At 50.8% G+C, this 22909-nt stretch overlaps 1 protein-coding gene across 7 annotated transcripts in view; it reads left to right on the top strand.

The window, feature by feature from the left end:
• SYNCRIP (synaptotagmin binding cytoplasmic RNA interacting protein) overlaps positions 1 to 22909 on the top strand; it is a 640060-nt gene that overhangs the window by 453511 nt on the left and 163640 nt on the right. For all 7 annotated transcript variants that reach the window (XM_086926591.1, XM_086926592.1, XM_086926590.1 and 4 more), the window contains exon 8: positions 16361 to 16566. In XM_086926591.1, the coding sequence (XP_086782717.1) occupies positions 16361 to 16566 (206 nt within the window). The remainder of the gene's footprint in view (positions 1 to 16360; positions 16567 to 22909) is intronic.

Raw genomic sequence — 22909 nt, 5'->3', positions numbered from 1 at the left:
CGTCTTTCATAGATTCACATGCAACCCGCCCACCTCCCCTCGGAGGCTCCCTCAGGCAATTATGTTGGTTTCACTCCTGTGCGAGAAAATCTGAGAGCCTGAGCCTCTGGGGAGAACATTCTTGTGGGTGCTGTCGCCTGATTGGCTGCAGTTTGGTCTATACATAATGACTAGGATAGTCATGAGTGTGGGAGCTTTTGCTCCTGTAGCTGAGGGCTACTTTACTTCCTGGTACACAGATTCCTATCAGTCACTCCTATGGCAGGCCTTGACAATCCTGAAGTCAAGGGGCGGAGCCGAGCCGGGCGGTCGTGATCCATCTCGGCTCCCGGCGCTGCTCGGGAGCTTGGTTTGGCGGTTCCCCAGTGGCCCGGGGGCTGTTTTCGGCACCCATAGGAAGCGGAAGGTGCAGGGCACCGGCGGGGCTGCTCCGATCGCCCCTGGTGCCGCTGTAGCGGCTGGATCTGTGAGGAGACGCGAGGAGAGGACGGCCGCGGGCAAAATGGCGGCCGGAGCCTTGATGAGAGCGCCGATGACCTCAACTCTCTGTGGGAGGTACGCTTGACGGGCGAAATCTGAGGGACGCAGGGGCTGCCTCTAGTTGAGGATAGTCTCCGGGGGCTTCTGTAGCGGCAAAACACCGGGGGCGGCCCCGGTTACAATCTGCCTTCCCACGCCTGCCTGACCTTAAAATGGCAGCCGGGTGTGGCTTGCAACTATCGGTCGGCGCCTCTACTTGACCATGTGGCCCCAGCGCTTACTGCCTCTCCCATAGGCGACCCCGCAAGCTCTCTCTGTGTCTCATACCTGCGGGGTGAGCCCTCTTCAAGGATCCCTGGCAGTGACCCTCGCCTGCATCTACCTCTACGATCTACCGGACATTTGCAGTGCCTTATTGGGAGGTGCCCACCCGACGACAACAACCCGGGAGGGAGGGTCGCTGGCTGCTCGCTGATTCCCAGCGGAGCCTCCCGCTAACATATCTGGGCAGGGGGTGCACAACTGGCCCCTAGTGCTGCGGCGGCTCCCCCTCGCACCACCCTCCTTGCAACTAGCCTGGACCTAAGATGGCGGCCGCCAGTGACCGCAGAGCGAAGATAGCCGCCACGTGCGGCCTGCTCTTAACATGCCTGGGCAGCGCCCCATGGCCAACGCGGGACCTCACCAACACCTCCACCACCTTGCGCACTCTCACGCCCACCGAGCCGGATGACCGCAGGCTCTCCAAGATGGCGTCGCACCTGTGGCTGGCCTCCAACTTCATTTCCCACCTGGGCTTCCACCTTCTCTCGTGGACTTCTTGTCTTCTGTTCTGTCCTGACCGACACCCTGCTGCTGTTGTCAGACAGTTGTTCTGGACTCTAGCCCTCCTCCCACTCCCTCATCCTTAACCCTTTTCCCCGTGGATGATCCTCAAATGTTTCTTCCCTTTGCTTCATCTCCCACCTGGGCTCCCACCTTCTCTCCTGGACTTCTGGACTTTTGTTCTGTCCTCCCTGTGTTTAGAGTTATAGCTGTAACGACTAGTCGCCTGTGTGACTGTTGGAATATAGCCAGGTGTATCCCTTCCCCCGTGTGAAGAGATAACCCTACTCACTAGAACAAAAAGAAACGTGCTCCTGAAATGTGTAACGTAACTGATTCTATGTAAACTGCTGTGATAACATGTAACGGAACTGGTGCTATGTAAAGCGTTCTGATAACCTAATCGGTTCAAGTTCGCGCTATAGAAAACTCTAAAAATAAATAAATAAATAAAATAAAAGGCAGAGTGCTTGGAATCGTGTGAGATGGTGCTCTGGCATGAGCTGAGCCCGTTTGCAGCTTGCGGAACCAAGTCCTAATAGCTGTTTCATGATAACGCATACCATATACTCTTAAGTGCATTATAATCCTCGCGGTTAAATGCTATCTTTGGTATCGCTTTAGCAAAACATGTCGAGTAAGGTGTCAAACGAATTGGAATACTAACCCCTCGCCAATTCTGGCGACGGGGTTAGCATTCCACCCTTCTAGAGGGACACAACATGTATGTAACTGTGAACCCCGGTTAAAGTTAACTCAAGCCTCAGCATCACAAAATGGATGCTGCCACCACAGACACAAGTCTGACCCCCTGTGTAGGAAGGTACCTCCTGACTATGGTTGCCCCCAACTTTTTGCCCTGTGTTTTAGCTGGTTTTTGACATAGTCGACCTGGGGCCCTGCCAATCAGGACCCCAGGCCTACTGCTCTCTCTGTAAAATGGATTCCATGTACCCTAGGTACATTTCCAATTGGTACTGGGCCACCCTATCAGACCCTGTAACTCAGGGCATGGGTGTACCCAGGGCTGCCAGGGGCTGCAGCATGTATTATGCCACCCCTGGCTAGCCTCTTAAATTTGACACAACTGGCTGCATGACAGCTGGGGCAAAGTCGTGTAACCACGCTTTGCTGTAGGTGTAGTATACCTATACCTAACCCTAAAATGGACACACAGATTCCTATCAGTCACTCCTATGGCAGGCCTTGACAATCCTGAAGGCAGAGTGCTTGGAATCGGGTGAGATGGTGCTCTGGCATGAGCTGAGCCTGTCTGCAGCTTGCGGAACCAAGTCCTAATAGCTGTTCCATGATATCGCATACCATATACTCTTAAGTGCATTATAATCCTCGCGGTTAAATGCTAACTTTGGTATTGCTTTATCAAAACATGTCGAGTAAGGTGTCATACGAATTGGAATACTAACCCCTCGCCAATTCTGGCGACGGGGTTAGCATTCCACCCTTCTAGAGGGACACGACATGTATGTAACTGTGAACCCCGGTTAAAGTTAACTGAAGCCTCAGCTCCACAAAATGGATGCTGCCACCACAGACACGAGTCTGACCCCCTGCAGCTGGGAGTCCTTCCAGCGAGGGGAGCCTGGACAAAGGGTTTCCTGTCAGGGGCGGTGCTAGCACCGTCCCAGACATGGTTTTGTGTATCCTGGGTAGGCAGGGCTTTACAGGAAGGTGACTGCTGAGTGGCACCCCGGTGCTCACTACGCATAGGCCAGTCTGAACCAGTTCCAGGGGCACACCAGCCCCTGGCCTGGGGAAGTCCGGCATGGGAGAGGGGTGTAACCACCCCCCTCCCAGTCCCACCCATAGGCAGGACCTAGTCACCGGGTCAGCCCCCTTTTTTAGTATAAAGATGGGAGCGGGCCCCCTGTTAAAATTAGATCATCTTTGGAATCAAGACACGACTTTCTTCGAAAGGACTTCACGATTTCTTCTTCAAGATTCTCCCTTGTGGCTAAGGAGTAGTCACCCTGCATCAAGCGGGCACCATCCTAAAGAACACTGCGGTCTGCTGCAAGTCCTTCATCACGAATCCGACGACCCAGCTCGACGAGACCCGGCTTCCCTGGCACCTCTGACCTCTACTCACCTCTACAGCCAAACTGAGAACCGTGAGTGCGACGAGACCTCGAGGGACCGACGATCGCCAAGACTGCACGACATCTTTACTGCAAGCCCACCGTGTCCTCCACGGGTGAGTGCTTTGGGGTCCGAGAAGCCCCGACCCTGCGCAGCTCCAGCACCCAAGATCAGCCTCCCAGCATCTCCACGATCTGCGTGGGGCCCTTCTGCTGTTTGCTGTGCACCGCGTTGTTTGACTACTAGCCGGCTGGCTTGTGGCCTTCTGAACGACGCCCGACGACATCACTGCTGCTGGTCTGGTTGCTCCAGACTGGCCCTTGCTTCCTTCTTGAAGAGAGGCACCCCGGACCCTCCTGGTCCACTCCAGACGCCATTTTAGGTCCACCGCGTGGGCTTGAATTTGCCAAGGCTTTGTTGCCCAATCCTGGGTCCAGCGACGCCGACAGCTTCTATCTTCGTGGGACAGCTCGATCCTCCTTCCTGGTCGCCGACAACGCCTCCTGGTCCGTGAGATCTCCGAGCCCAGCGTCACCCACACGCCTTGTCGAGGTGGCTACCATCCGGTGCCCTCCTGGTGCCCACGGACTACTGGCTAGTAGTCTCGAACTTGGTCCCCTCTGCTTTCAGGTGTCATCTTCCATCGATCCAGGCTTGGATCCACCGAACTTTCTTCACTGGTCGCCTGCCAGCAACTTCTTTCTTCCAGGCTCCTGGTCCGTCAACGAGGATTCCCGACGTCTTTTGAGTCCTATGCAGCTCCTGGGCTAGGTAACTTCGGCATTTCGGTGCCCCAGCATAGCCTCACTATCCAAGGGTCAGAATCTACTTTCGTTTTCTCCCTACCAGGTCGGGTTCGCCCGAGACCACTAACTTTGCAAATTCTAGCTACCATAGACTTTGTCCCGCATCTCGCGTGAGAGTGCACACACTGCACCCGAGTCCCCTGGGTCTCCTAGAAGTAATCTAACGATTCTATAGTCAAGTCCTAGCGATTCCAAAGGCTATTAGTACTGTACTTACCTGCTAGTAATTTCGCATTTCACTTTTCAAGTATATGGTTTTCCGTGCCCCTCGGGCATTTGTATATACTGTGCTAACTTAAGTATTTTTGTAAGAGATTTGGTTTGTGCTTAGTACCCTGTCCTCATAAAGAGTACAGGGCTGTTGTGATCTTTAATAAATAACTGTTTATTTTCATAACACTTGTGTGGTGTCCTTTCACTTGGTGTTCAAGGGGTATATGTGGTATAACAGCTGGCTTAACACGCCCTCTCGAGTCTTTAGCCTTAGACTGCTCGTATCCACGCTACTAGGATAGCTGGTCTATAAGGTTGACTTACAACCAATCATCAATAAGGGTTGCTGGACTGATACATAGTGTTCACTAGAATAGTGACCACTGCATATCAGGCCACCTTCTCACACCCTGCAGCTGGGAGTCCTTCCAGCGAGGGGAGCTTGGACAAAGGGTTTCCTGTCAAGGGCGGTGCTAGCACCATCCCATATAGGGTTTTGTGTATCCTGGGTAGGCAGGGCTTTACAGGAACGTGACTGCAAGTGGCACCCCGGTGCTCACTACGCATCTGCCGGCTAGAACCAGTTCCAGGGGCGCACCAGCCCCTGAGATGGGGAGAGTCCGGCATGGGAGAGGGGTGTAACCACCTTCCTTCCTGGTCCCCACCCCTAGGGCATGACCTAGTCGCGTACCCACCTCTTTCTTTAGGATAAAGGCAGGAGCGGGGACCCTTCCAAATTAGATCATCTTTGAATCAAGAAACTACTTTCTACAAAAGGAACTCTCGACTTCTTCTCAAGATTTCTCCCTTGTGGCTAAGGAGTAGTCACCCTGCATCCGCAGGCACCATCTAAGAACTCTGCGGTTTGCTGCACGTCCTTCCTCCGGAATCCGGCTGACCAGTTCGACGAGACCCGGCTTCCCTGGCACCTCTGACCTCTACCTACCTCTACAGCTAAGCTGAGAACCGTAGGTGCGACGAGCCCTCGAGGGACCGGCCATCATCAGAACTGCACGACTTCTATCCAGCACGACCGCCGAGGGATCCTCTGGTGAGTGCTTTGGGGTCCGAGAAGCCCCGACCCTGAGCAGCTCCAGCACTGAAGTTCAGCCCCCCATTCTCCACGAGATCTGCGTGGGGCCCTTCTGCTTTTTGGCTGCTCACCGCGTTGTCTGGCTACTAGCCGCTGGCTTGTGGCCTTCCCGACGACGACCGACGACATCACCACTGCTAGTCTGGTTGCTCCAGACTGGCCCTTGCTCCCTTCCAAAAGAGGAGCACCCCGGACCCTCCTGGTCCACTCCAGACCCCATTTTAGGTCCACCGCGTGGGCTTGAATTTGCCAAGACTTGTTGCCCCAATCCTGGGTCCAGCGACGTCGACAGCATCAACCATCGTGGGACAGCTCGCACCTCCATCCTGGTCACCGACAACGCCTCCTGGTCCGTGAGACTGCAGAGCCCAGCGTCGCCCACTCACCTGGTCGAGGTGACTCCATCCGGTGCCATCCTGGTGCCCATCTGATCACTGGCTAGTGATTAAGAACTTGGTCCCCTCTGCTTACAGGTGTCTTCCATCTTCGATCCAGGCTTGGATCCACCGAACAATCTTCACTGGTCGCCTGCCAGCAACTCCTTCTTTCAGGCTCCTGGTTCGTCAACGAGGATTCCCGACGCCTTTTCAGACCTATGCAGCCGCAGCTCCTGGGCTAGGTAACTTCGGCATTTCGGTGCCCCAGCATAGCCTCACTATCCAAGGGTCCAGATCCACTTTCGTTTTTCACCTACCTAGTCGGGTTCGCCTGAGAACACTAACTTTGCTTTTACTAGCCTCCATAGACTTTGTCCCGCATCCCGCGTGAGAGTGCACACTCTGCACCCGAGTCCCCTAGGCCTCCTACTAGTAATCTGAAGGTTCAGTAACGTAGTCCTAGCGATTCCAAAGCCTATTAGTCCAGTACTTACCTGCTAGTAATTTCGCATTCCACTTCCATAGTATATGGTTTTCCGTGCCCCTCGGGCATTTGTGTAAATTGTGCAACTTAAAGTATTTTCGTAAGAGTTTTGTTGTGTGCTTAGTACCCTGTCCTCATAAAGAGTACAGGGCTGTTGTGATCTAAATAAATACACTGTTTATTTTCATAACACTTGTGTGGTGTCCTTTCACTTGGTGTTCAAGGGGTATATGTGATGGTATAACAGCTGGCTTAACACGCCCTCTAGAGTTTAGCCCGAAGACTGCTCTTGTCCATGCTACTAGGATAGCTGGTCTACCGGTTGACTTACAACCAATCACCATAAGGGTTGTTTGGACTGATACATAGTGAACACTGAATATCAGGCCAACTTCTCACAGTTTGGCTTATACATAATGACTAGGATAGTCATGAGTGTGGGAGCTTTTGCTCCTGTAGCTGAAGGCTACTTTACTTCCTGGTTGGTTATTACCAATGTTTTTTGGTCATAACAGGCATATTATTGCTTTTTTATATACCGTGGTACTCTCACTCCGACGAGGGGCAATGATTCAGGCATGTGAATCTATGAAAGACACCAATACTGAAGAACCACAGATTCTCATCCAGGGGATACTCATCAATAGTCATAATCTATGAATAATCCCCACCCATGTGCGGGATCCCGGAGCATATAGAAAATACATATAAATATATATGTATAAATATGTGAAACATATAATTGCAGCCTAAAAAACATTTTCTAACTGGCAAAAGTGCCGCAAAATTACATAAATTAGTATACATACATAGTACCCTTCCAAACCCTAAGGAAGAAAGATCAGAAAACATTTGTATACAACAATGCTTTATTACCATAGGAAAACCTGTAATTGCAGGCATTTGCCAGTAGGCTGCAGTAGAGTATAAAGCAAACAGAGAAAACTGACACCTTGCCTTTAAGGCATTAGAGTAGGGGTACTGTGCCTTTAAGACCTGAAGGCAACCCCCTGCTCCCATGGTGCACCAAAGGTGACAGTTGGGTCAGTTCTTTTTTCCGGCTCCTTCTGTGAGGATCCTGGAGCTTGAGCTCTTCAGTTTTCAACTGAAATTGGTTTTTTGAGAGAGTTTTCTCAGATTATTCGACATTTTTTGAATAAATAAGGCTTCTGATTTATTTTTCTGTGGTAACCCATAGGAATTTCCTGTCAGAATGCCTGCTCTTTTTAGGAAATGTCCTTGTGACAAAAAGATGGCTCTAAATGATCCACACTCTGTGTGTATTGTGTGTCTTCCATCTTCACACATTCCTGATCAGTGCCATCATTGTAGAAAATTTAAAAGTCAGACTCTTCGCGACAGGGAGAGGATTCGACTTCATGCCATGCAGGAGATGGACAAGAGTCACCAGGTGGGTGCTCCCTCAGCCCCTAGATCGTCTCCTACAAGCAAGCATGCCCAAAAACGGCGTCATTCCACCTCTCCTGTCTCCAGAAAGAGGAATGAAGGTCGAAGATCTCCGTCGACGTCGAGGACGCCGTCGAAAAGGCCCAGATCATCTTCACGACGTCGAAGATCTCCGCCGCAGTCAAGACGGCGTCGAGGCACCATGCTTCGGGCTCGAAGTCCATGGCTGCTGCTACTTCGAAGTCTCCGTCGACGTCGAGGCTTCCGTCGACGTCGAGACACTCTCCGCCACCCCGGGAGGGATCGGCGTCGAGTTAGGACGGCATCTAGGTCGCCGCTGGCAAGCGGGCCGCCGTCGAGAGGGACTGTCAGATCCCATCCTTCGACGTCAAGGAGGTCGACGCCGAGGCGACTTCAGGAAAGGTCGCCGTCGACTCGACGTCGAGGAAGGTCATCGTTGAGACGACGTCGAGCAACGTCGTCGACTCGACGTCATGAAGTACCTCAACCTGATCGACGTCGAGGTCTCCGGATAGACGTCGAGGGAGATCGACGTCGAGGTCTCCGGATCGACGTCGAGGCTCTGTCGGTCTCTTCACGGCGTGATTCAAGACACCGCTCAACGCCGTTAGCTACCCAGACTTCTTCGACGTCGAGGATCTCGCCGTCGAGGGATGAAATGACTGCAGAGGTGGAGTCACCGGGTTCAAAGTCTTCAGGAGGAAAATCGTCATCTCCTGGCTTGAACATTGTGCAGGTTTCTCCAGAATCTACGCCCAAATCAGGGGGCAGCTTGATTTCTCATCCTCAAGGGGCTGTATCTGGACAGAGTAGTCCGGGCTCGGACTACTCCCGTACATATTCACCTTCTAAGGCGAAGACTCCAGCTAGATCTCCTCGGAGCCCCAGGAGGTCACCCAGACCGAGATCGCGAGTCAGATCACGTTCTCCAGTGCGGTCAAAGACACCTGCCAGATCCAAATCTCCAGTCAGGCCAAGACCAAGATCCAAATCTCCAGTCAGGCCAAGACCAAGATCCAAATCTCCAGTCAGGCCAAGACCAAGGTCTCCATCAAGACATCGGTCTAGATCTAGGGACAGTCACAACAGGAATCGTGACAGGTCCCATAGGAGGCGACGTACAAGGTCTTCCACAAGGTCGTCATCAACTAGGTCTTCTTACCGAGATTATTCTCCGACCTATTCCTCTACGCCACCTTCCCGAGTCTCTCCGATTGATGACCTCGCGACTTTCTCAGATGTATTAGTCAGAGGAGCAACAAAGCTTAATATCACGCTGACCACTCCAGTGGTTCCCACTTCAGTGATCTTTGATACCCTCCGTCATCGTACAGCGCCCAGGCCTCTACTTCCCCTGGTCCCTGGCCTCCTAGAACCAGCTATGGCTACATTCCTCACACCAGCAGTGGTGGGATCTGTTCCATCTCGAATTGCCAAAAAGTATAAGGCCCCTGCAGAGGATCCCTTGTTCCTTAGATCGGATCCTCCTGCGGATTCTATCATTGTGGCGGCTGCCATGAAGTCCCATGCAGGCTCTACGTCTTCCTCAGTACCACCTGAAAAAGATAGCAAGCTTATGGACTCTTTTGGATGGAAGGTATGCAACACCTCTTCTTCCTTTATGAAGGTGGCGAGTGCCTCTGCCTTACTTGGAAGGTAGGGCAGGTCTCTTTGGGACTCCATGACTCGTTTTACAGACAAGCTCCCCAAGGAAGATCGCCAAGATTTTCTGGAGACTTTGCAGGAGGGAGGCCTGGTAGCCAATCAAGTTATTAGCGCCGCAGTTGATGCCTCAGATCTTGCAGCTCATGGCTACTCAAGTGGCATTTGTTCCCGTCGGTCAGCCTGGCTCCGCCTAACAGGGCTCAAACCAGATGCCCAGAAGAAGATTTTGAATTTGCCCTTCAATGGGAAATCCCTGTTTGGTCCACACGCGGACGACGAAATGTCCAAAATGAAAGCTGAAATGGACACCGTCAAAGCTGTGGGATTAGAGAAGCGCAAGGAGTTAAAGAAACGCTTTCGCCAAGGTGACCGAAAGGCCTTCCAACAGAGGGTTCAAACCCTTCAGTGGCAGACCCAGTCGCAACAGAAGACGCAGTTCCAGCAGCGTCGTCCTGGCAGAGGAAGAGGTGGCAATACCAGACAACAGTTCCACTCAAAACAACCTCCTAAGCCCTGAGCCATTGCTTCCTCCAAGTCTGTTCACCACTCCGGTGGGAGGGAGTGTTTCTCATCATCTGACAGAGTGGCAATCCATTACAAAAGACAGATGGGTGCTGAGTATTGTGCAGCATGGTTACTTGCTGAAGTTCAAATCCCCTCCTCCTCAGCTGTTTCCCCAGTTGCAACATCTTCCACGTTACAAGACTCAATTGCTACAAGACGAAGTCTCCGTCCTTCTAGAGAAAATGGCCATAGAAGAGGTTCCCTTGATTCACAGAAATCAAGGAGTGTACTCACGATATTTCCTGGTTCAAAAACGAGGATCTGTCAAAGAATACAGACCCATCCTAGACCTTCGAAGGTTAAACAAGTTCATACGAAAAGAAAAGTTCCGTAAGCTTGCCCTGCACCAGATCTTCCCACACCTACACCAGGGGGACTGGATGTGTGCCATCGACTTGCAGGACGCCTACTTCCACATACCAGTGTCCATCAAACATCGGAAGTTTCTAAGATTTCAGATCGGACATCGTCACTACCAATATTGAGTACTGCCGTTTGGCCTTAAATCTGCACCTCGGACATTCTCAAAATGCATGGCGGTGGTGGCTGCTTTTCTCCGCAAAAGAAAGATCTTCGTCTATCCATATCTAGACGATTGGTTGTTGAAGAGCTCCACTCCGTCTCTGCTTCAGAACCATCTCTCGTTCTGCCTCAAACTGATGAAGTCGTTGGGTCTTCATGTCAATCTGAAGAAATCAGTTCTCAACCCCTCCCAGCGGATCCACTACCTGGGTGCTTCTCTGGACTCACTTCAGGCAAGCGTGTGTCCTTCGGAAGAGAGGTTGTCATCTATGCTTCTGAAGGCTCGCCTTCTTCTGGACAATCAGGCCCCAACAGCCAGACAAGTGTCCTCTCTGCTGGGATTGATGGCATCATGCATTTACATTGTGCCCAATGCTCGCCTTCACATGAGACCTCTGCAACAAGCCCTCGAGGATCAGTGGTCTCAAAGATCGGATCAGTGGGAAGACCGAGTCCTGCTTCCTCAAGGAGCCAGGGACTCGATCAGATGGTGGTTGAAACGATCCAATCTTCTACGAGGAGTTCCGTTTCATCATCCTCCTCCATCTCAGTCAATTGTCACGGATGCCTCCCTCCAAGGCTGGGGTGCTCACATGGACCAACTCCAAGTTCAAGGCCTTTGGTCCGAGATAGAGCAAGGCTACCATATAAACTTCCTGGAGCTGCGAGCAGTCCATCTTGCTCTCAAGTCTCTTTATCCTGCCCTGCGCACCAAACACCTCCAGATTCAGACGGACAACACAACAACGATGTTCTATCTGAACAAGCAGGGAGGCACAAGGTCAAGAGTCTTGTCTCTGGAAGCACAAGCCATCTGGCACTGGCTCCTAGCAAGAGGCCTGTCCGTCGTGGCAGTTCATCTACCAGGAATTCAAAACGTCCAAGCAGACTGCCTCAGCAGAATCTTCGTCGAAGCGCACGATTGGGTGCTCAACGAGGAAGTGGCTCAAGAAGTTTTTCGGTGTCGGGGCGTACCAGACGTAGACCTGTTCGCAGACGCGGACAACGCAAAATGCCCCGTCTTCGCGTCCAGGTTCCCCCAACAGGGATCACTGGGGAATGGCCTTTTGATCAGCTGGTCTCAAACGTTACTCTACGCCTTTCCCCCCCTGCCTCTGATCCCGGCAGTGATCCAGAAGTTCTACAGGACCAACACCAGAATGATCCTGATAGCACCAGAGTGGCCACGCCAGTGGTGGTACCCCGATCTCCTTCAGATGTCGGAGGTTCCTCACCGGCGCCTACCATGCCGTCCAGACTTGCTGACCAAAGACCAGGGGAGGGTGTTGCACCCCAACCTTCCTTCCCTTCGCTTGACGGTATGGCTCCTGAGGTCATCCAGTATGGACATCTAGACCTTCCAGCAGACTGCATGACTATTCTTAAAGAATCAAAGCGACCCTCCACTAGGAAGTCTTATGCTTTCAAGTGGAAGAGGTTTTTCATATGGTGTCGTGAGCATTCTCTTGACCCGGTACATGGCCAAGAGCAGGTGATTCTTCCATACCTTTTGCATTTAGCAAGATCAGGCTTGAAATATCTCCCCATCAGGGTTCATTTAGCTGCCATCACAGCATATAGGAAGTCTCACGATCAGACATCTTTCTTCCTTATGCCTGTAGTTAAGGATTTCCTAGAAGGCCTGAAAAAAGTCTTCCCACCGGTGAGGTCTCCCTCTCCTCCCTGGGAGCTGAATATTGTACTGGCTAAGCTGATGAGTGCTCCTTTCGAGCCTATCCATAAGGCCTCTTTGCAGCACTTGACCTGGAAAGCTGCTTTTTTAGTGGCGATTACCTCTGCCCGTAGGGTCAGCGAAATCCAGGCCTTGTGTTGCAAGGAACCTTACACAGTTTTTCATGCCAATAGGGTGGTTTTAAGAACACACCCAAGTTCCTGCCTAAGGTGGTTTCAGACTTTCATATCAACCAGTCTATTACCTTACCTACCTTTTTTTCCTAATCCTTCCACTCCCCCTGAGAGGTCATTACACTCCCTTGATCTCCGGAGGGTCCTGAAGTTTTACCTGTCAAAAACCCTGCCTCTGAGAAAGTCTGACCGGCTTTTTGTTAACTATGGCAGTACTAATACTGGTCTGTCAGCTTCCAAACGGTCAATTTCTCGCTGGATTGTCTCCTGTATAGCTTTTGCTTATCAACTAGCTAACAAAACCTTGCAGGGTAGACCACATGCACATTCTACAAGAGGGAAAGCTTCCACTACAGCTCTCCTTCGTAATGTTCCTATCTCTGAAATTTGTAAAGCGGCAACTTGGCGGTCTGTCCATACGTTTACCCGTCATTATTGCCTGGACTCAGATACTCAGGCCGATGCCAGAGTAGGGCAGGCCTCTTTAAGGAACTTGTTTGCTTAAGATGTATTGTCAATATATGTCTTAACTTTTCTGTGAAGTTTTTACACTTCTTGCTCGTCCGCAAGACTTTGGGTATGAGCTTGCTAATCTATTCATAGATTATGACTATTGATGAGTATCCCCTGGATGAGAAGGATTAGTTACTTACCTGTAATCCTAGTTCTCATCCAGGGGTATACTCATCAAAGTCATAAGCTCCCGCCCACCTCCCCGGACGAGCAAAGTTACTAAGTTATGAGATGTTTTATTATGGATCTCCTCAGGTGTTATTCACCTCCAAAAAGAACTGACCCAACTGTCACCTGTGGTGCACCATGGGAGCAGGGGGTTGCCTTCAGGTCTTAAAGGCACGGTACCCCTACTCTAATGCCTTAAAGGCAAGGTGTCAGTTTTCTCTGTTTGCTTTATACTCTACTGCAGCCTACTGGCAAATGCCTGCAATTACAGGTTTTCCTATGGCAATAAAGCATTGTTGTATACAAATGTTTTCTGCTCTTTCTTCCTTAGGGTTTGGAAGGGTACTACTGTATGTATACTAATTTATGTAATTTTGCGGCACTTTTGCCAGTTAGAAAATGTTTTTTAGGCTGCAATTATGTTTCACATATTTATACATATATATTTATATGTATTTTCTATATGCTCCGGGATCCCGCACATTGGCGGGGATTATTCATAGATTATGATTTTGATGAGTATACCCCTGGATGAGAACTAGGATTACAGGTAAGTAACTAATCCTTACAGGTAAGTAACTATTGTTCATTGTTCTCACACGGCTTCGACCTTTACATAAATGTGAACTACAATTTTTAACATGGAAGGTTGCGTTCCTAGTAGCTATTACTTCTCTGCAGAGAGTTAGTGAACTACAAGCACTAACCATACAAGAACTTATTATGATGCATTTGCAAGAAACGGTTGTTCTCCGTACTAATCCAAAATTCCTGCCCAAGGTCATTTCTCCCTTCCATCTCAATCGGTGGAACTGCCCGTTTTCTTCTCGCAGCCACAGACAGTAGCAGAAAGAGCTCTTCATACCCTAGATGTCAAATGAGCATTGCTATACTACATCGAGAGAACACAACCCTTTCGTAAGACCAAACAACTTTTTGTCTTTCTCACCACCACACAAGGGTAATCCTGTATCAAAATCTGGGATAGCTACATGGATTGTCAAATGCCTACAGATTTGCTACCACAAAGCTAAACGTACGTTATCTGTTACTCCTAAAGCCCACTCTACAAGGAAAATAGGGGCTTCAATGGCATTTTTAGGAAACATTCCCCTAGATGACATCTGCAGAGCAGCTACATGGTCTACTCCGCACACATTCACAAAACACTATTGTGTAGATGTGCAAACCAAACAACAAGCTAATGTGGGCCAGTCTGTTCTCAAAACATTATTTCAAACTACTGCAACAGATAGGGGTGGTCCCCGTTAAGAGTGGGTACTGCTATACAATCTATGCACAGTGTGTAATCTGCAGCTCATATGCCTCAAACGGAAAATGCTACTTACCAGTATGCATCTGTTCTTGGCATGTAGAGCTGCAGAGTTACACACGCCCACCCGGCTACCTGTGTCTGTTCCAGTATTATCTTAATTAGATACAGCTTACATGGACATACTTCCTTATCTTGCAAAGCTCCATCATTTCCCTAATGGCGAAAAACAATCTGAGGATGGAGCTGATGCCCATGCGCAATGTGGTCCAAAGGAGTAGTCTCCTATCTCGTAACTTCCAAAGAACTTTGCAGGACAAAAACAAACTGCAAACATCCGGGCCCAACACTAGGTGGCGATCTATGCACAAATGCATACTGGTAAGCAGCATTTTCCTACATACCTTTAACTTTGGTTCTCCAGTATTGGTAACTTTCATAGATTCCCATAGCTTGTATCATTCCCAAGTCGGAATGGGAGTCTCGGTAAACAAAATAACATAGCAGTAGGTACAAAAGAGAAAGAAAAGGACCGAGCTAAAATGAGGAAGACGCCCACTGTCTTAAGCCCCAGCTCTACAGGCGTGTCTTTATTCGAACCTGCTTCTGCGAAATCCCGGTGTGTCCTGCAGTCAGCAACCTTGAAAGCCCCGGAGAACCTGCCTGCCTTAACATCCAAAGACTGCTTCTCCTGTGAACACTGGATTTGTCCAAACACAACCTCTGGCAGCAGCCAGAAACCACGAATCCAGCCCACTCAGCACCCGCCAAACCTGGCCCGAGCTTGAGTGGAAATACACCACGCGGCGGTCACCCCGGCGATCCTAACCAGAGATCCGGCAACCCCTGACCAGCCTCAAGCATCCAGCCGACGCCTGCAGACTAATTCCAGAATGCCACCCTAACCGCGACCAGGAGCTGATAAGATCCGACCCCAAAATGCACCCCTGCACCAGACTCCCCACAGCTTTGTGTGCCCAAACCTCTCGAAGTGGTGGTCGCACCCAGAAGTCCTTATTCTCCCTGCCTGCAGTGCTTTTGCAAACCAGAGGTTTTCCATAGAAAACACTGTGCCCGATGTTGAAACTGCACTCTGCACCCAGCTGCCCCAGTGCAGCTGAGGGTGCACCTTTTTGTGCTACTTTTTCCCCATTTGCCCTGACATTAACCCTAGGAGTTTGTGTGGAGTTTTGAAATCTAAAAATATATTCTTTAAAAATTGAACAAATGACCAAAACATATTTACTTACCTGTTTGCAGGAAATGTCCCATTCCCGAATCTAGGTATCCAGCACGGAGTTAAAGTAACGTAAAAAGTAACTTACCTGTAATTTACTGAAAAAGACAATTCATTTCAATGTACTGTATTTGCTAAGTGTGCCACCTACTGCATCCCCTGTAAATCAGACAAAGTACAAATTCTATTGCACAAACTGTTCTATATTCAGCAACTTATTGCTGAAAAGTATTTAATGCTTATCTGTGCCAGGCTTGCTTGGTTCTAAAAATAAGCAGTATACATTTTTATACAAAAACAATTGGTCTAGAGTTCAGTCTTTGAGTGTGTGAATTTATTTGCTGACTAAGTATGTACATCAAATGCTTAACACTTTCCTCTGATACTGCCTTACTGCTCGACCACTCTACCAGAAATAGAGAGTAAGGTTCTCTCTACCTTTAACATCTGCCTACCTCTGGGGGTCACCTGAACTCTATACACACTCTTCCTCATTTTGATGTGGTATATATAGAGCCAGTTTCCTACAGTATTCCAAGGAAAGCAATCTGCTGTTTGAATATGAACCAGAAGGATTTACAACATGTGGGTAACTTGTTCTTTTTAATTAATTTCTGGCATTTATGAAAAAAGTAAATGCTGGAATGTCTATGTCTATGTATTTATTTTTGTATAGCGCATAACTCACCGTTCGGTCTCAGAGCGCTAGCGAAGGACTGGGCTTATGCGTATGCTTGATTTTACAGAAGGTCTCACAGACGTCATACTGTACCATCAACCAGATGACAAGAAAAAGAACAGAGGCTTTTGCTTCCTAGAATATGAAGATCACAAAACCGCAGCTCAAGCCCGAAGAAGATTAATGAGTGGCAAAGTAAAAGTCTGGGGTAATGTTGTTACAGTTGAGTGGGCTGATCCAATAGAAGATCCTGATCCAGAAGTTATGGCTAAGGTATTTAAACCATCTGAATTCGATTCTAGCAATACCTGTTTTTTTATATTTTTAAGACTTTCCTCTCCTTCTAGATTGCTGCTAAAAGATATGTTTTGTATTGGGCTGGCACAAAATATTTGGCATTGGGCGATGCACTATCAGATACACCTTCTGGGAATGTGTAATTACTTTGCAGACCAGAAAAGCAGGACACATCAACAAGCCTACTCTTCCCACAAGTCCTATTCCACTATTTTGAACAATGATGGGGGTTTAGTCAGACTTTTGTTTGCCACTCACTAAAATACAAAATGCCACAGCTGTGCCTCTGTTTCCACACTCCATGTCCTATGGATAAACTGGTTCTAAAGAAAACAATCTCACCTATGGGGCAGTAGGATGGGTCCTTTTACACACAGGGTGTGCCACAGTTACAAATAAACAAAACACCTTGCATGGAAATAAGTTCACCTCAAGGGAATCCTCATCAATAGTTATAAGCATTGGAAAATATATATGTTCTGGGAATGTGAGCTGTAGATCACATACTCCTCCCATCTAGTGTTGGGTCTGGATGTTTGCAGTTTTTCTTCGAAGACGTTTTTTCCAGTCACGAGGTAGGTGACTCCTTTCGATGATAGTGCACATGGGCATCAACGCCATGGTTAGATTGTTTTTTCCGCCATCGGGTTTGGACTTTAATTGCTGCGCTCCGGTTCTCCTGGTTCCCTCCGTGCGCAAGACACTCAATCTCGACCATATTGTTTTTTTTATAGACTTTTCCATTCTCCGTGTCTCTTATCCATTAAAACTTCTTCGATATGTAAGCTCGTGGAAGGCCATCGGGCCTAACTGCGTCGGTCTGCCTTTGCAGTAGATGGAACGTACTCCATATAAATTCTGCCCTTGGTGCCGCGCGAAGTTTCCTTGCACCGACTCACACCAAGTGTGGAACCTGTGCTTGTCTCCTGTGCACAAGGAGCAGGACTGTGACGCTTACAAGGTTTTCCGCTCCATGAACACACTTTGCGACTGTCGGGCTCGAGGTCTCGACTTAGAGCCACTGCGCAAGCTCCAGTCCGGACCTCTTCAGAGATCAATCGGACGAAGAGGTCTAGGACTCCATAGGAGCCTAGGAAGAAAAAGAACCAATGTCCTTATCCGAATACGGCTCTGACGAGGACGAAGAAATCCCGCATGGGCAACGTATTGTGAGTACATATCCTCCCTTGCTCCAAGAGCCACATCAACCTAAGAAGGCTCCAGTCTAACCCGGCGCGGGCCCCTGTCGACACAAAGACCATGTTTCTGATGCTCCGCCTTCCGGCTCGGCACCGAAGCATACAAAATAAGACTTCCGGGTCCGAGGACCCCCATGCCAATTCGACCACCAAGCCGAAACCTTCGAGATAAAAGCCAAAACCCGGTTCCGACCCACCCCCTTCTGCACCGAAACCCACTTCGGATCTGAAAACGCCAATGCCTAAACCACTGGCACCGAAACAACCTGATCTGACCAAATCACTTAAGAAGCACCTTTTCGACACTTCTTTGTCTGTGCCAGCAAGCGCTGATCTGGAAAAAGTGGTACCCTTAGTCATTTTTTGACTAAACTTTTTTGATCATTTTTGATCCCTTTTCGAAGTCGAACGACTCCGACGGTGCCGGTAGGGATGCCCGGGTTCAAACCCTGTGTCAACTGCAACCGACTATCTGTTACCGACCCACATTGCCGGTGTCTTCATTGCCTCGGGCCCGACCACGATGACAAGTTGTGCCCAGACTGCCGGGCCTTGACGTCGACGGCTAGGCGGTCCCGCAAGCGCATCAAGCCCCGGCAGTCGGCCCCGCGCCGCTTGAGGTCCCGGTCCGGAAGGAGGTCGAGGGGCCGAAATCATCACGGCTCAGAGGATCGACACCACTCCTCGAGCTCCAAGTCCTGAGGTAAGAGGCACAAGAAGACGAATAAGCGACATCGCTCTTTCAACTCCCAAAATCCCCCCCCCAACCCCGGACATTCGCACGATGCTGCCGCGGTTCTCGGCCTGCTCCATACCCGCTGGTCCCTGGGCAGCACGCAACGCAGGTGGAGATCGACGCTATGAGGTCGCTCACTACTCAGTCTGGTTTCGCGGCGCCTTCGGGCCCGACTGGTAGCACAAGCGGGCCGGGACCCCGCCGGATCCGGTTTTGCATCCGGTTCATCGCAGTTCGACCATACGACCTCGCCGGCGCCAGTCTCCTGGGTGTCGCCCCGGTGCCGCCCCAGGACCGCGTCGTCCTCGCTCCTTTCGTGGACAAGGAGGGGCGCCCCCACACGTACTGCCAGTCACGGGCCGCAGACTAACATCCAACGCGGTGGACAACGACGAGGCCAGTCCACATCCACCCCCGCAGCATCCGCCTCAAAACCCTCCTAGTCAGAGCTTTCAGGCCCATACAACGCCAGTGGGGGCAGGGTTCACCATCACCTCCTTCACTGGTGCACCATCACTTGCGACAGGTGGGTGCTGCAAATCGTCCGAAGGGGCTACTCCCTCCCCTTCGAGGCGATCACTCCAGCCATGCCACCCCAGTACCACCGCGTGTCGTGGATCACTTGGATCTTCTGCGAGAGGAAGTTACGGCCCTCTTGGCCAAGGGGGCCATTGAGCGCGTTCCTGGGCCAGAATTAGGGTGTGGTTGTTGTTCCCACTACTTTCTAGTTCCCAAGAAGGGCAAAGGGGGCCTACGCCCTATCTTGGACCTGAGTAACGTCAACGGCTGCCTCTGGAAGGAGAAGTTAAAGATGCTGACTTTTGCTCAGGTCTTACTGCCCTAGACCCAGGAGACTGGATGGTGGCGTTGGACTTGCAGGACGCTTATTTCCACATCCCCGTCCTGCCGGCCATCCGGCGCTACCTGTGGTTCACGGTAGGCCACGAGCACTTTCAGTTTACATTGCTCCCCTTCGGCCTTACCAGCGCCCCACGGGTGTTCACGAAAGTGATGGCGGTGGTCGCAGCTCATCTGCGCAGGTTGGGGCTTTCAGTCTTCCCCTACCTCGACGACTGGTTGTTGAAGGCGGGCTCGCCCCAGACAGTTGTCAGCCACCTCCATACTACGGCAGACCTCCTGCACCTGCTGAGGTTCTCCATCAATGTGCCAAAGTCGCACCTGTGTCCCTTTCAGAAGCTCCTCTTCATCGGAGCAGTTCTAGACTCGGTGCAGTTTCAAGTTTATACTCCCGAACAGCGGGTTCGGATTATTCAAGCTCTGATTCCGATCTTTCAGCCGTTATCCCGAGTCTCGGTCAGGTTGACGCTGCGGCTTCTGGGGCGGATGGCCTCTGCATCCTTCTGGTGCATCACGCCAGGTGGCGGATGCGGGCTCTGCAGTTGGACCTGAAGTTTCAGTGGGCCCAGCATCAGGGCATCTTGTCCGACCATGCCTTGATCTCGGAGGGCACTGCAAGACAGTTGCAGTGGTGGCTCACGGACCACGATTGGGTCAGCGGCAGATCCCTCTCCCTACCCTAACCGGAGCACGTAGTTGTGACAAACATGTGCCTCCAGGGCTGGGCTGGGGGGGGGGCCACATGGGAGAGGCGGAGATCAGAGGCCTCACATCAACCTTCTGGAGCTGCTGGCGATCCGACTTTCCCTGAAGGCATTACTCCCCTCTGTCCGGGGGAGTGTAGTGCAGTTGTTCACGGACACCACCACCACCACCACCACCACCATGTGGTACTGCAACAAACAGGGTGGGGTTGGGTCGTGGAACCTATGCCAGAAGGCTCTGCGCCTCGGTCAGTGGCTGGAACATCAGGGCGTGACCCTGCTGGTTCAACACCTGGCAGGTTCCCTGAACACCAGGGCGGACAAACTCAGCCGTCGGTGCATGATGGAGCACGAATGGCGTCTTAACTCGGACATGGCGCAAGGCCTCAGCAGTGGGGGGAGCCTTGGTTAGATCTTTCGCCACAGAAGAGAACGCACAATGTCATCAGTTCTGCGCATCAGAATTTCCAAGGCGGCACTCGCTCGGAGACGCTTTTCGCCGCGAGTGGAGCTGCAGTCTGTTGTACGTATTCTGCCTATACGACTTCTGCCCGGAGTGCTGAAGAAGATAAAGCGCGACCGGGCCCAAGTCATCCTTGTGGCTCCAGACTGGGCACGAAGATTCTGGTATCCTGAGCTACTCAGCATGTCTGTAGATCCCCCGATTTGTCTGCCTCTTCAGGAGGACCTTCTGTCGCAGCAGCAGGGGACGGTCCTCCACCTGAACCTGTCCAGTCTCCACTTACATGCATGGAGTTTGAGCGGCGGCAGTTGAGGCCATTTGACTTGCCTCCTGAAGTCTGTAATGTGATTCTGGCAGCCAGGCGTCCCTCCACAATATCGGTATACACCTGCAGGTGGAACAAATTTGTGGCATGGTGCACAGCAAAGGCTGTGGTTCCCCTTTATGCCCCTCTTTCAGAGGTTCTCCGCTTTCTTGATTCTCTTGCCCAGCGGGGCTCTGCTTTGGGCACTCTAAAGGGCTACCTTTCTGCCATTTCCGCCTTCTTAAGGCTCCCTGATCAGCCCTAGGTTTTTGAAGGGCATCACTCATGTTTCCTCCTGTTCCTTTCGTGATGCCTCAGTGGGACTTGAACCTTGTTCTGACCTATCTGATGTGTGCTCCTTTCGAGCCACTTCATAACTGTCCTCTTCGTCTCCTTACTCTCAAGACTGCATTCCTGGTTGCCATCACCTCTGCCAGGAGAGTGAGTGAGCTCCAGGCTCTTTCCTCTAAACCTCCTGTTCGAGGCTTATGAGCTGCAGATCGTACACTGAGCATTAGATCGCCACCTGGTGTTGGGCTCGGGCGATTGCAGGTTGTCCTCTTGGAGAAGTCTTTGTAGTCATGATGTAGGTGACTCCTCCCTTGGACAATACTGCGCATGGGCATCGGCTCCATCCTTAGATTGTTTTTTTCCGCCACTGGGTTCGGATGGAAGTTTCTCCGCTCCGGCTAGAAAAACTTTTCCAGCAACTTCGAAGCGCAAAACTTCAAACAAACTTCAAGAAACTACCTTCGACAAAGAAGACCAGGCTTTTCGACGACATAACTTGCATTGCTCTCATCAAAGTGGGCCATTAGGCCTATTGACGCCGTGCGGCCTACACCACATGGAAAGAACTCCGTTAAAGAAATGCCTGAAATGCCAGGCAAAATTCCCGTATAGCGATCATCACGAGGTTTGCAACCTCTGTCTATCGCCGGATCACAACGAGTCGACCTGCACAGCTTGTGCGTCCTTCCGATCGAAGAAGACCATCCGGGATCGGAGGGCCCGTCGACACGAGATGAGATCAGCCCCAGCGCCGGACAATATCTTCGATGACTAGGTTCTGCTCGTTCCAGAAGATGATTCGCCGGATCTCCAGATCATATCAGAGGCAGGGGACTCTGACGACTCGATTCCATCACGTCAACCTCGGAGTACCTCTGCCCTTGCACCTCATACACTGCCCAAGCCAAAGGCAAGGTCAGCACTCCGCCCAAGGGGCCCAGTCGAGACCAAGCGCTCCCTCCTAAAGGCCAGACTTAGAGCTCGGCTCCGAGGAAGACAACTACGCCGAGCCAACCACACATGCAGATACCACCACTTCCAACGGCACCGAGACCAAAAGACTAAGGCACCAAAAACGAAAGACTCTTCAGTACCGAAACCGAAAGACTATTCGGTACCGAAACTGAAAGACTTTTCGGCACCGAAAGCGAAAGACCCTTCGGTACCAAAGTCAAAAGACGCTTCGTCTCCAAAGCCGTCGACTTCCAAAGATAAAGAGGGAAAGTCAGCTTCCACTCCGACGACTGCCTTTCCGGTGACTACACCCGCCAGGCCGGATCCCGAGATTCCGAAGCCCTCGGACACGCCTGTCAAACCGAAAGTAACACCTTCGGCACCAAGAACTTTGCCACAGGACACTAACACCTCCCAAGGCAAAACGACAAAAACAACCTCTGTCAGAACCGAAAAAAATCGACGCCGAAGAAGGTTGTAGAGGATGAAGAGGAAGAATTGTTTAGACCAGACCATAAACAAAAGAAAATCGACATAAACCCAAAGACTGGACATGTGGGTGCTACACCTCCTAAGAAGAGACCAGCAGAAACACCACCTACACCTGTGGTTCCTGCCAAAAAGGACTGTGCAACTTCCCCTATGAACCCTCCCTCTCCTGGACCCCTCCTTACTCTCCTATCCCTCCTTACATTTCACATGAAATCTATCTTGTAACCTCTCCTGCATCCTCACATTCACCACAAACTGACGAGGGGTATGACCTAGGTGGTGGGGAGGATCCGAATACAGACCCAAATACATATCCTT

This window comes from Lissotriton vulgaris, chromosome 6 (assembly GCF_964263255.1).
Source record: "Lissotriton vulgaris chromosome 6, aLisVul1.2, whole genome shotgun sequence".
Taxonomy (NCBI): domain Eukaryota; kingdom Metazoa; phylum Chordata; class Amphibia; order Caudata; family Salamandridae; genus Lissotriton; species Lissotriton vulgaris.
Note: the sequence above shows the minus strand (reverse complement) of the source record. Positions and strands in the feature narration are given on the sequence as shown.